This window comes from Mauremys mutica, chromosome 4, assembly GCF_020497125.1.
Source record: "Mauremys mutica isolate MM-2020 ecotype Southern chromosome 4, ASM2049712v1, whole genome shotgun sequence".
Taxonomy (NCBI): domain Eukaryota; kingdom Metazoa; phylum Chordata; order Testudines; family Geoemydidae; genus Mauremys; species Mauremys mutica.
In genome coordinates this window covers 136166999-136180705 of record NC_059075.1, presented here as the reverse complement: position 1 = coordinate 136180705, position 13707 = coordinate 136166999, and the positions used below count along the sequence as shown (strand labels likewise).

The 13707-nt window shown below is 50.9% G+C and overlaps 1 protein-coding gene across 3 annotated transcripts in view; it reads left to right on the top strand.

Annotated features, from left to right (window-relative positions):
* Window positions 1-12826, top strand: part of CCND3 (cyclin D3) — a 64568-nt gene extending 51742 nt beyond the window's left edge. For all 3 annotated transcript variants that reach the window (XM_045013516.1, XM_045013517.1, XM_045013515.1), the window contains 3 exons: window positions 5602-5761; window positions 6763-6905; window positions 12184-12826. In XM_045013516.1, coding sequence (XP_044869451.1) covers window positions 5602-5761; window positions 6763-6905; window positions 12184-12354 — 474 coding nt within the window. In that variant the 3' untranslated portion in view covers window positions 12355-12826. The remainder of the gene's footprint in view (window positions 1-5601; window positions 5762-6762; window positions 6906-12183) is intronic.
* Window positions 12827-13707: the final 881 nt, after the last annotated feature.

Here is a 13707-nt window from a genome sequence, read left to right as displayed (position 1 = left end):
GAATGAAGATGACTTGTGCTATTGCAACCCAAGGCAGTTTCACTTGGCTGTTAGCCTGAAGCTCGTGGGGTGGGAGGGAAGAAAACAATCCAGTTGCCAATGTCTTTGCCATAAAGCAAGAGTCTTGCTTTTGTCCTGGCCATCCCGGCTTCTGCTGCTCCAGCCTTGTAAAATCCATGCAAGTGTCTCAGGCAAAAGAACTTACCGGCATCTCTGCTGATTCTCCAACGTAGGTGGCAGCAGTAACTTTTCTTCTTCCCAGAGTCCCATTCACTGATGCTTTTCTCAGCTGCCATCTTCAAAGACAGCTCAGGACCTGCCATCTGGTACAGTACACTCCTGGGCTTTGACCTTAGTAAGTCTGACTTCCTGACTGCAAGGCATTTGTGGTCCGAATTCAAACGGGCTCAGTACTCATTTAGGCATTAAAATAAGTGGCCAGATTTTCAGAAGAGCCCAGCACGTTGGGCTCGTCTAAAAATCTGGCCCCAGTTCTCAGGGCTAAGCCCTTGAAAATATGGCCATTGCTGGGAGAGAGTTATTTTATATAGCGCTAGTGATGTGTAGAGACCCATAGAAAGGCAGGTTCCTCTCTTAGAGGAACTTAGATCGAAGGGTCCAGTCCTGCAGGGTGCCAAACATCCTCCACGTAAGCTGCCAAGCAGGAGTGTGCCCTTAGACTGATAACACAATGAATCATGTCAGCAGCTCATGGTAGGTAGAGATAGGGAAAAGGAGACAGCAGTAGACTATGAGAAGTGATGACTGCTCTTGGCAGAGCATTTTCCAAGGAAAGCAGATCAGGCAAGTTTTGCTTTTGCTTAATTTTTGGGTGCAATTGATGTGACTGTTCTATGTCTGGGGAGCTGGAGGGGGGCAGAAATTGTTCCAGCCTTTGCTATAGACGACAGCCTGAGCTCTGATCCTTCACAGGAGACAGATACAAACATTTAACCAAAGTTTCCGATTTGCAAATGGACTTTCACGTTCTGCTCATTTCAGTCATTCTGCATCTGTTGCTAAGTAGGCTGGGTGGCCAACTGCAGCTTTGGAGTCTCTTCCCACCCACTTTTTGAGTCAACCGAACGAACATAGATGAAGGAGGTCAGAGCTACTCAAATCTGCTGTTTCTAATGTAAAGTGTGGGTCTGCTTTGAAAAGCGAATTTACAGTGGCACCTTGCTGCTCATCAGCTCTGCTGACTTTAGTGACAAAAATTTGCATGGACTTCATTTCCCATTACTCCTGCAGAGCCAGCACAGTGATGGGAAAGCGAGCCGGATTCCATTCCTCCTTGGGCCTCTTGAACAGAATTGCTTCCTAAAGTCCAGTCATTTAAACTTATGCAAACTCATCGAAGGCAGTGAGGTTGCACAGGTATTTCTGAGGGTAGAATTTGACCTGCAGCATCCTTATTGTGGATGAAGATCTACAAGAAGGAAAGGACCCAGCTTGACTGTCAGATCCAGGCTGAGTTTGCAGGGCTGCAAATCAGTAAAAACATCTTTATACATGTAAGCACTTGAGCTAGAAATCACTGAGACATGTTAAACACAGGATCCCATGAGGCTATGTTTCAGAGTAGAACCACAATTTGGTGTCATCTTGGCAGGAGAAGGGGAGGTAAGGTACAGTGGCAGCTGCATTACTAAAACCAGTACTGGATGCAGTGGGGAGAGATCAAGAGAGCAGATTTGGTGGTGAAGAACCTGATTGTGTGTGCGCTCCATGCATAGAAATCCCAGCCAAGTGGAGGGGTGTTCTGCACACTGAGTATCCTACAGGATTGGGACCTGACTTTCTCCCAGTACAGAAAAAATGCAAAGCTAGCTGGGAAGTGTTGCTGGCTCTCCAGAGCGATGATAAACTCTGCAGTCTAAAGAAACAAAAGATAATTTCCTATTTTTAATTTTTTTTAACCACTCAGAGCAAGTCAATTAGATGCCAAGGAAACTCCAGGAAAAGGATGTTTGTGATCTTGAGAACATTGTCGCTTTGGTGAGCTGCTCTCCTCTCTGTAGCAGCCTTTTGTTGTGCTGCTTCTAATGATTAAGAAATTCTGACACACAGTTCAAAGCTGGAAGCCAGGGAGGGAGGGCGGGGGGCAGACGGAGTAGCGAGAAGTTTTTATTAGACAGGGTGGCGCAAAGCTTCCGTGAGCCTGATCCTTTGAGGTGCTGAGAATCTGCAGCTCCAAGACTGGTTTGAGCCTCCCTGCATACCCTGGGAAGAGCTGCTGTTTTGTCCTTCTTGAAAGGACAGATTGAGTCACCCAGACAGGTAATAAAACCAGATCAGTGTCAGTGCTGCAGGGGGGAAATAACCCCTCACACACTTTAAGCCTGATGTGTCCAAGGTGAGCTCCCATGGGCCACCCAGCTTTCTCAGCTGGGCTACAGTTTTTCCTGGTGGGTGGAAGGGGATGATCTCCTTCTGCCAAACATTTCCTGCAGTTGGGACAGGCTCCCTCTGTCTCTTGTTTGCAGTTGGTATGTCTTGTGTCTCTTCGGTGCTGGGTGAGAGGTCCCAGACTGACAACCTTTGAGGCTCAGTCTCTTGTTAGTAGAGTCATAGAGTTTATAGCCAGAAGGGACCATTAGATCATCTAGTCTGACCTCCTGTGTAACACAGGCCAGAGAATTTCATCCAGTAACTCTTATGGGTAAGCCCAATAACTTGTTTGACTAAAGCATATCTTGTTATCAACAGAGCAAGTCTGAGCAGTGGCCATGCTTGCTTTCCCAGCAGAGCCCCAACCCCAGAAAGAGGCCCTGGGCCTGACCTGGACAGTCTGCGTATCGGGGCAAGAGGAAGTGTTAGCTTCGGCACATCAGCCTTCCCAGCGACATTGGCAGCAAAGGGATTTGAACCCCGATTCCCAAAGACTTGGATTGAACCCCAGTAAGCTAATCTCACATAGGCGGGCAGCCAGCCAGCCATCAGGTGGTAACAACTTTCAGTCACGACTGCCCGAGGCTGTGTTCTAATTAGCGATCCAGAGAGGAAGAGCTCTGTATCCCATTCCCGATCCCTGGGCTCTGAAGCAGAGGCCTTTTTCTGGGTCCTCTTGCTAGTCTTCTTCAGCAGCTCAGACCCCCTTTCTGTAGCCAAACCTGATGTCCGTTCTATATTCTCCTGTAATACGGTGCATCCCAAATGACCTTTTCCTGTGATCTTCCAAGACCTGTGGTTTACAATCAGTCTTCTACTTGCTCCTTGGTTTTCCTCACTGCATTTAATTGAAGAGGGTATAGGTTGTTGGGTAGGTGCTGTTCTTATGTGCTGTGAAGGTAGAAAGTAGGCTGGTCAGTATAAAAGACCAGGAAATCCATCTGGGATGCTAGGAGGGAAGGGGACCCAACACCCTAAAACAAGCCTGATTCTAGCAAAATGCCATCCACTGGCAGGAAACGGCCTTGCAGCCGCACAGTGATGATACTGTGCGTTTTGCCCAGTGGGCGATTCGAAACAGGTTGAGCAATGCTATTGTTTAACAACTCAGAACTGGTACTGTTGTGTAAGGGGAAAAGGTGGGGTTTTTGTTTTTTTTGTTTTTAAATAAGCTAAGCCAGATCCATCTGAAAAATCAGTCTTGCTTCTTCAAAACTGCTTATTCTGGCAGAATTGGCTGCCCTGTCAGCTTCTCTGGGGGCAAAATCAACCTTGTAATCTATTGCCATTTAAAGATAATGGGTCTTCTGGTAATGGGAACTACACTCTGAAATCAAGTGACCTAGTTAAGGCCAAGTGATGTCACGAGGTAGAAACACCACTTTATTTGTTGCACTTACGTGACCTCCATCCCAATAATATCGGAGCGCTTCACACAAGCTTTAGTATACCTATCTTCACAGCTCCCCTGTGAGACTGGGCAGTGCTGTTCTCCCCATTGCAGAGGTCATCTTTCCTGTTGAGGTGGCTATGGAATGAAAGGGCTGGTTTGGGTTGGTTTTTGTTTTTTTAACAAAAGGAGGAAGTGACACCTATTGGCTGCAGGAGATCCTGGACTCTATTCCTGGCTCTGCCACAGACTTGCTGTGTGATTGCGAGCAAGCCGCTTGACCTCTCTCTGCCTCACTTTCCCCCTCTGAAGCGGGAATAATGCTCAGAGGGCTCGTTGGAAGCTCAGTGGGCATGATCCTGAGAGGGGGTGAGCAGCCGCCACTCCAGCTGAAATCAACGGGCGTGCGAGGGCACAGCGCCTCTAGGCATCAAGCCCAGAGTCTGTAAAGTGCTTTGAGATCACCTGGTGGAAGGAGCTATACTAATGCTGCAGGCCAGTGTTCGAAAGGGTCCCTGTCATTCTGTCTGCTTTCTAGTCCTTCCATGTTTAAAAGTTGTTCTTGCAGCAGACCCTGTCATCCTGCCTCAGGCTGGGGTCTCACCAGGTCTTTTGAGCCAAGTTGGGTCAAGTTTCTTGGACAAGAGACCCTTCTGGAAAGGTGTCGAAGGAAGTGGTGTGGTGACTGGGTTGTGCTCTTCTTTACAAGTTGGTAGTGAGCCAGTGACCCAGCCTGGCGCTAGGGGGCATGGTACTGTTGGAGGTGCCTTAAATAGACATCCTGATCATTTGTTGTCACTAAAGACCTCAGTGCCTTGTTCCTCAGTAATACTGGATACTAAGCTTGGCATTGTAGCCAAATTCTAATGTAATCCCTCAGTTAAACTTCCCTATAGATGCTGTTGGAAAAGTTACTCTTCCTTTTCTAAAACTGCATAGTGTCGTGGTTGTAGAATGGCTTCTGTGCTCCACCCTAGAGGTAGCTGCCTTTCATTAGGCAGTGAAGCAGTCAGTATAGACGGTCCAGCCATAAAGTGGTTCAAGATGGAGGGTATTAAGGTTAATGCTCCTGGGTGAATTCTGTGATTCTTACTCTGGCAGATGCCCATTACCATCAATGGGAAGTTAGGCTGAGGACAGTGCAATTTCACCCGTAGGTTGGCTTGGTTTAGCTCCACACTCATTTTGTCCGTCTCTATTGTAAGCATTTAAACTGCATCCACTGCCGGAATATTCAGGGCCATCCCTTGTAAACTGCTGTGAGCTTTCTTAGGTGCAGAACTTATCCGTGCCCTGTACCCCCTTTGTGCTGCACAGCCAGAAGCCAGGGGGTCTCCAGCAAGCACAGAGGAGGTGTAACCATTTCTGTTCCCCTACTTCAAGGAGCCCCTGTTGCAGGAGGCATTCTGGGAGCGGAGAGGGGGATTGCCAGGGGGTGCCTACACCCTGGTTATTCTGCACTGCCCCGTAGGGGTTATTGCAGCAGGTTTGCAAGTTAAGGAAGCTTTTAGCGCTAGTTAACCTGCACCAATAGAGGAGAGGCTTGTGGCTTCTTCTCTTGAGCCCTACACAAGGCTGTGCATCAGTGCAGGCATGGATTTGTCCCACAGAGATGAGTCCCCTGGCAGGAACTTTGCTTCCCCTCTTTCTGTCCTGCCTCATAGCATTGCAGCAGGAATGCTGTGCCGCGGGGCTGGCTCCTCCCCACGCACCGGGCTTACACGCTCTCGGCTCTCGCTAACTCTCTCGGCAGCAAAGCACTTTCTGTACAGAAAGGTCTGACCTGTTTGTGTAACACTCGCTTTCTGTCCCCCACTCAGGACTGTGAGGTCCTCGTCCTTGAGAAGCTAAAGTGGGACCTGGTGTCGGTGATAGCGAACGACTTCTTGGCTCACATCCTCCATCGGCTCCCGCTGCCCACGGACAAGGTAGAGCTGGTGAAGAAGCACGCACAGACCTTCATTGCCTTGTGTGCCACAGGTACGGGCTGCTTGATGCACTGGGGGCAGCAGAGCTGTCTCGTTAGGACTGGCCAGGCTAGAGCAAGCAGCAAGGGCGGGCTGGTGGTTACATCACAGGACTGGGAGCCGGGTAACCTGGTTCTGATTCCTGGCTCTGCCATTCTGACTTGCTTGGCAAGTCACTTGGGGTCTGATTTCTAGAGAGGCTCAGCACCCACATCTGCTGGGGAAATCAAGGCCCTTAACCTCTCAGTGAGTTCATCTCCCTGTCTGAAAAACTGGGGATGATAGTGCACGGGGTTGCGAGGCTGAGGGCAATAATGTTTGTAAATTGCCTCGAGACCCTCGGCTGGAAGCCACCACAGAAGGGCAGAGCCCAAGTAAGAATATTATTACAATGGCTAAAGCCTGGCATGGTGCAGTCAGCTGTCCATGGTCAGCGTCGGCTGTTACCGCCCAGCCGGACCTCTCCAGTGGAGAGAACGGCACAAACGCACCACTCCTGAGTGTGCCCCACCACCTGGCCCCTTGGCTCTAGGCCAGAATTCTAATGTCAGATTCCAAAAGTTAGAGATGGCAAAGGCTTGTTGGGACTTCCCACGCCAGCGCAGCATCACTCCCTGCTGGGTGCTCTCCCATCTATATCTAACCACCCAGGCAATGCGGTTTCCAGCACTTCCCCTGCGGAGACTGTTCCACGAGCTGAGATCTCAGTGCATTCCTGACATTCAGCCTACGCTTGCCTTTGCTTAGGGCTTGTTTACGCAGAGACTTACTCCAGAATAGCTATAGCGCTTTAAATTCACTCCCTGCCTTATTGCAGAATAACTTCCCTGTGTAGACAAGCCCTTAGTTTTACCCCTTGTTTCTAGGCCTATCTACTGCACCACTATAAGCCATGCCTCTTCCTGCCTTGGACTGCAGGCACTTGTTAGTTTTACAAGGTTGCTGGGGGACGCAGCCACGTTCACAGGGATCCTTGCTAACATTCCTTACTCCGTTCCCTGCCTGGGTTTGTAGATTACACCTTTGCTATGTACCCTCCGTCCATGATTGCAACGGGCAGCATTGGCGCAGCGATTCACGGCCTGTCTGTCTCGGCTAACTCTTTCTCCGGCGAGGCCCTCACGGAGCTGCTGGCCAGCATTACTGGCACAGAGGTGGTAAGTACTGGTTTGGGGGAAGTGTGGCATGGAGGCCTGGGAGTCAGGGGACTGAGGATTCGGTTACTGGACTCACTGCGTGTCCTTGGGCATTTCAGTTCCCCTCTCTGTGCCTCATCTTCCTCATTTGTAAAATGGACACCAGAATGATGCTTGCCCACCTGTGTAAAGGACCTGGGGATCCTTAGTTGGAAGGTGCTTTATAATGCAAGATAGTATTTACTATCTCTGCCCAGGCACTGCCAAGCTGATCAGACCACTGCATGTTGGTGTTCTGGGATGGGGAGACCACAGGAATCTGTTTTGGGATAGAGTTGGAATCTAAGTGAGAAGGCAGCACAGGGGCTGAGAGATTATGCCAGGGGAGGTCTGTCACCACCCTGTTGGGTAGTTGCATTAAGCTAGTTCTAGAGGGTTCCAGGGAATTTGTGCTTATTCCTAGCCTCCCAGCAGAGGTGCATGGGATGGGGCTTAAGGCAGAGGAGAGGCTGTATACATGTGTTGGGGAGAGAAACCTGTGTCATCAGGAATGGCCAGGCAGGGATTAGAGACGTAGCTGCTCAAGCAGGCACCTGCCAAGAAGTGTTACAGGGCTTCAGTGCCCAGGCCTGAAGTCTCAAGTCGCATTCTGCAGGGAGGGAGGGATGTTTCTCTTTCTCACAGCCAGGTTTGGGGTCTAGGTCTCCTTTATTCTCCAGCTCCAGATATAGGGGTCGCTCCCCCGACCCCCATAAGTGACCTTCAGAGTAGAGAAGGGACAGGACTTGGCTGTAATGGAACGAAACGAGATTCCTCACTGAGGCTGCTGTGGACACAGGCAGACCCGGCAGTTCTCTCCAGCTCCCAGACTAACTTGGTCTGTGCTGCCTAGTGTCCTCACGCAAGGTCTCCCTAGGTCCTGGCCTGGACTAAGCAGTCATGGAAGGGATGCTGACTACATTACTGTATACCAGACTGTGGTAACCCTCTGAGTGTTTGTGTTAGTGGAGTCCCCAGTCTCTCCTTGAGCGCGGTACTACAGTGTCTGGTTTTCCTGCCCCCAGGGCTGCTTCAGCCTCCCATGGTCTGTTCCTTCTCTCCTTGCGGCCGGAATTACAATGCCGGGAGGGGCGGCTGTGTGGCCTCCTGCAGACTGCTGTATATGGCTGCCGTCTCGTCAGCACCACCCTCTCCTCTCCAGCTGCTGACCTTAGACTGAACGCATCTTCTCTACACACCGTGTTGGCTCAGAAAGCTGTGGCTGAAGCTAGACAGAGACTGGCTTTTTGTTCTGAGTCTGTACAGCGCCTAGCACAGTGGGGGCCGTGGCTGTGGCACCTAGATGCTACCATAATACAAATAATTAGTGATAATAATACACAGTGCTGGCTCTTGCCATGGCTAGGTAGGCGCAAGGGGCTGTGAATCTTTACTGGCCAGCAATCACTGGCAGCGATGCCCTGGGAGAAAGCGATAAAAGATCCCCCACCTCTCCTGCCTCTTTCTGGAGCATAACTACACTAGCCCGAGGTACTTCCCCAGCTCATAGCATGCAGCGGGGTGCGTGGCTGCTGCATGCTGAGGTCTGTTCTCCGACTGCCCGGTTGTACGATGGCCCAGATCGCTTTCTCCTTTTGTCCAGTGTGATGGGGGGCGTGCAGGAAGCCTTTGGAAAGCAGACACAAAGGGAGGCACCCGCTCACCTGAGCGGACAGGTGTTAACGGGATTGGGTTGACGGTGCTGGGGGAAAACAGGCTCAGCAGCTGCTAACCTCGGCCAGTGTCCGATTGCTGCTGCTCTAAGCGTGGGCGGGAAGGGAGCCAGAAGCGGTTTGCCATTCCAGGACTCTTGATCAAAGGCGGATGCGCATGGAGCCGTAAGGCAGGAGTGAGGGGAACTGGTCCCTCAGCACCTTGGGGAGCGGGTGGGGGGCTTGAACTAGGATGGTTCAGGGTCCCTTTCTTCAGTCATCTCTTGCCCGAGCACTGGCCCTCAGGAGCCCTTGTTCCCCCATAGCCCCTTTGAGCTCTGCATCTGCCCAGGCACAGAATGAACTCAGGCGTGGAGTTAGTTCCCCTCCCCCGATAGCAGCTCTGGGGAACTGGGAGGTTTAGGGCTGTAGTGGAGCCGGGAGAGGGATAATCACAGCCTCGCACTGTAGGAGGGGGGCCGGGGGGGTGGCTCACTTTATTTGCTCAGCGGTTTTTGTTTGAGCCTTTAAAAAGTAACTTTGAATTGCCTGCAGCCAGCTGCTCTCAAGCTGCTGCCGTGAATGGGGCAGAGGCTGAATGCTGCCCTGTGAGCAGAGTTAATTGAAGCCCGCGGAGGAGAACAGGTGGGAAGCAGGGAAGATTTCAAAGGCCGGGGAGGGGGAACACAAAGGAAAGATTAGAGGGCATTGGAGTCGCCGAGGCCCAAAGCTGTTACTAGTCTGCCTCCCCTTATGTAACCCCATCGGGGTGTGTGCTCAACGCAGCCTTTTCTCCCAACCCCCTCCCGGTTTCCTTCCGACCTCTCCGGGCCAATCCTGTCTCCAGGGCCGATCTCCTGCGCTTCGGCTGTTATTTATTCTTTGTATTACGGTAGCACCTAGGAGCCCCCTTCCTGGCCTAAAACCCCATTGTGCTAGGTGCTGTACAGCCATAGAGCAAAAAGACGGTCTCTATCCCAAGGGACAGTCATGTTCTCTCTGGAGTAACCTTTCTTTGGGCTACTTCCACTGGCATTCTAGTGGATGGAGCAGGGGTGGGGAAAGGATTCCAAGCTCGGATTCCTGGGCCCCATTGATTCAGTCCATGAGCTTGGACAGGTCTCTTCCCCTTCCGGCGACTCAGTTTCTCCACTGCTTAAATAGAGGAGGATAACTTCCTTCCCATGGCCACTGAGGCTTAATTCATGAATGCTGGCGGTGCTGCAGGGGCATTAAGGACATGCAATGACTTACCGTTGTGCAGACTGTGCTGCTTTGCTCTGTTCTGCCTCTGCTACCAGGCTGATAAATTCCTGCCATGGGTATCTGGGTCGTAAGGACTCGGAACCTCGAGCATCTAACAGGTTCATTACTCCTGGTTGTATTAAGGTTTTATCTTAAGCGTGTGATCACCGAGGGGTTAGGTGCTGCCCGTTTGCTACTTAACAAGTCTTTGCTCTCTGGTAAACATGCTCCATACAAGGTTTAATTCTGAGTGTGCATTATTATCCACAGGAGATGGGCAGGTTAGAGTCTTCCTCCCCCTTTCCTGTAAGGCATGGGACCATACCTCATTTTTTAAATAGGCATCTGGTGGAAGGTGGCAGCCCTAGATTCTGGGCTCCTTTACAGAACAGGTATTGCGGGGGCAGGGCAAGCGTCCCACAGCATACTCAGCCAGCGCGCATGGCCCCTCCAGAGAGCCAGAGGAGAGCTCCCTCTCGATGCCTAGACAGTCCGTAGCATCTCTGCCGAAACCAGCCCCTTTGCGGGTGATTGCAAAGGTGGCTTTTATGAGATGCAGACCTCTGTCTCGGTTCCTAGTAGACCTAGCCGCCGAATTCAGAGAGGCCATCCAACAGTGGCAGCTTCTGGTTACTGCCAACCTGTGCTGAACGTGAACCAGGGTCTCCTTGCCTATCCCCTGCCCCCGTAACCCATAGACGTGGCCTGCCAGCTGTCCCCTCGCCGCCTCCTGCCCTGGGTGTAACACAGCAGGGAACTAGCCAAGAGGGGGTATAGAATGGCCGTTGCTGGGGCCCGTGTACAGCTCTCTTCGCCTCGTTGCTGCGGGTAGAAGGCTAGAGGCTACGCTTACTGGAAATGACTTGGGGAAGGGGAGGTGGGTGTTGCTATTTTTGCTTGCCACATCCTCTGTCAGTTTCTAAGAACCAGTTGTGGATTCCTGGTAAGAGATTCTATGTGTGACACAATCCCGTGAACAGAGACGGGCCAGAGTCCAGCCTGGCTCTGGCCAGAACCCCAGCCCTCGCCTGTGCAAAATGCCACCGTTCTTCATCAGAAATTGGGGGCAGAGGGCAACCTCTGCCCTTTACAGATGCAGGAGGCCCCAGACTCCGCTGCATCTTGTGCAGCCCTCTGGTGAGTCACTGCAATCTAGTGTCAAACTGGAGGAGTTTCCTCACCCTGCAGAGGCTCTGGGGGATTGGCTTCGATACTTGCCGTGTTCTGCTAATTAGAATCATTCTTGCTTCAATGTTGTTTCCCTGAGGCTGGGCATTTCCCTTGCCCCAAGCACTGCACTGGAGCCAGGATCCTGGACAGTGTTGCCAGGAGATGCAGTATTGGACTCCCAGCGCATGAAGAATCTAGGGAAAATCAGATGAAGTTCTCTAATGGTATAGAAAGTGTAAGAGCCTAGTGAGGAGCATACTTCGTCATGTAGATGTACCTGCATCTTAAGAGTGTTAATGTCCTCTGCAAAAACTGATAGCTTCGCATGAGACCCTTAGACTGAGAGAGCTGGCTGGAGTCTGAGAAGTCTGGGTCTAGCTTTCACGGAAGGCATGGAGTTAAGTTGAAAAATGTTCCCAAATATTCCTCACTTTACTAATTCCCCCCCTTCTCCCCCACCACCACCACCACACACAGCACAGCTTGGTCCTCTGTTGGAAATGAAGGACCAAGAACGGTGGGTTTAATTTAACTCCATGGAAGGTGCCAGATACCACGGTGATTTGGGACCCTACAAGAGCTTAGGCAGCTGTCAGAGACTGAGCGCTCTGAAGGAGAAGTGGGATAGAGAGCGAGTATGTGGGCAGTCGCTGGGAGGTCGAGGTGACTAAAGAAACAAGCATCTCTTGAAGTACTGAAAAACGTCTCCAGGCGTTTAGGCTAATGTGTGTGCAGTCTGAGACAGGTCCTTGCTCCGTGTTAATATAGGTAAATACCAGTGCAGGAGCTGTTTATGTCCATTGAGAGGAAACAAAAGTAGGAAAAGCCATGATATTGTGGAGCTGAAGAAGGGGTCAAGTCTAGGGAAATTACCTTTACAACCTCTCCTAATGCTCCAGAACAACCTGCACCCCACCGTCGCGGGCCATAAAAGTGACCTTTGTGAGAATCCAGTAGAGTAGGAAGAAAAGGTGGAGTCGCTGCAGAGTATTTTCTTAGAAGGGGCTTAAAGAATAAACTCAGATAAACAAGTTGGAGACGCTCTGTCTAGGATTAAGCCTCGTCCATCCATTTAGATGTTCAGGCCTGAAATATAGCCCCGCACCTGTTTAGAGACATCAGCAGGGCTCTCTGATATCCGAGAGGCAGAGTGGAATTGAAGCCTCTGGTCTCGTTTCTTTCCTCTCTCGCAGGACTGCCTGAAAGCGTGTCAGGAACAGATTGAGGCAGCCTTAGCTGAGAGCCTGAAACAGGCTTCCCAATCCCAGCAGGAATACAGCTCCAGCAAGACACCCGACTACCCGGCCAGCCAGGACAGCAGCATGACCAGCACGCCTACAGACGTCACAGACATCAACCTGTGATAAACCCCCCTTCCCCATAGTCACCCAGCCCCAGGAGAACAGGACCTCGCACTGGAGAGGGAGAGGCCTTGTGGAACCTGCTGCCCATTAATTCCGTCCATCTGAAACACACCGGGGACTCAGTCCACTCACCTGAGGTGGCAAGGACCCAACAGCCCAGTAACATCAGAGGGGAGGTGGGAGGATAGGTGGTGATGACCTCGCAAGAGGAAGCTCAAGCAGGTCTAGATGGGTTGGCATCTGGCAGTAGTTTACTGTTAACCTGCCTCACCAGATGGTGGCGGGGGGAACGTTTTGTGGTGGGCGGGGGTTAAAATACATCGGGGGAGGGGGTGAAAGAGCCTAACTTCAGTTTTAAAGAGTTTTTCCAGTTGTTTGTCTGAAACATAGTTGGTGCACCGTTGCCGTTTGCGTCTCCTAGCGAACCTTGGCCTCAACCACAGCCAACCCTTCCGTGTGCGCACTTTAAGCTCTTTTATTATCTTGGCTTCCGTGATGAAGAAACATTCACCCAATGCCTCCTGCAGTGGAGCAGCCCTTAGTCCCTAGTACAACAGGGTGGCTTGGTTTGGGGCCGAGAAGACGGGTTGATGGGGAGCCATATGGAGGAAAATAAGAGGAGCGGGTGAATCTCTTCACTGCTCAACACCAGGCTGGTTGGGTTTCTCCTACTGGGAGGGAATAGCAGGGTTGCTTTTGTCATTGTTAACAGGGAGAACAAGGGTCTGGCTTTTTGGGTTTTTTTGCTCTTGCTGTGTGCAAGTACTCCGTTTTGGGGATAAGTCTTAAGAGCTGGTACCGAAAAGTAAAAGCCTTGGGAAGAAGGAGACCTTTAGTGTGAGGCTCACTGGGTGTAGGGTTGGAATTGGACTCACTGCACCTGAACTACCTTAAATTGCCTTTGCTTTCTGCCATTCTCCAAGAGGCGTTAACCAACTGCTCAGACAAGGGAAGAAGAAATGGAAGATTTGCAACTTCTTAGTGGGAAACTGGGTGCTACTTCCTCTCTCCCTTTCCAAACAGTGCCTTTAGCATCCTTCCACCTACCTCCGTCAGTCCGCTGTGCCACCAGGCTCTCACGTGGAGATGAGTGAGTTAGTTCAGACACCACTCTTATTTTTAAGTATATACTGAATGTGCTGCTATAGTCTTAAATTTCGATGAACTCCTCCAGAAAGTCTCAAATCCAACTGGAAAAATAAAAAGCAGGAGGGTGAGGGCAACAGAGGGGGCAAATATAGAGTGTTTTTATAGGTGATATATATATACACACACAAAATAGGCCATAAATACTTCCAAGCACTTATGGACAGAGAAAAGATTTTTGTTGTTGTTATTGTTCCTGTTCTAGTT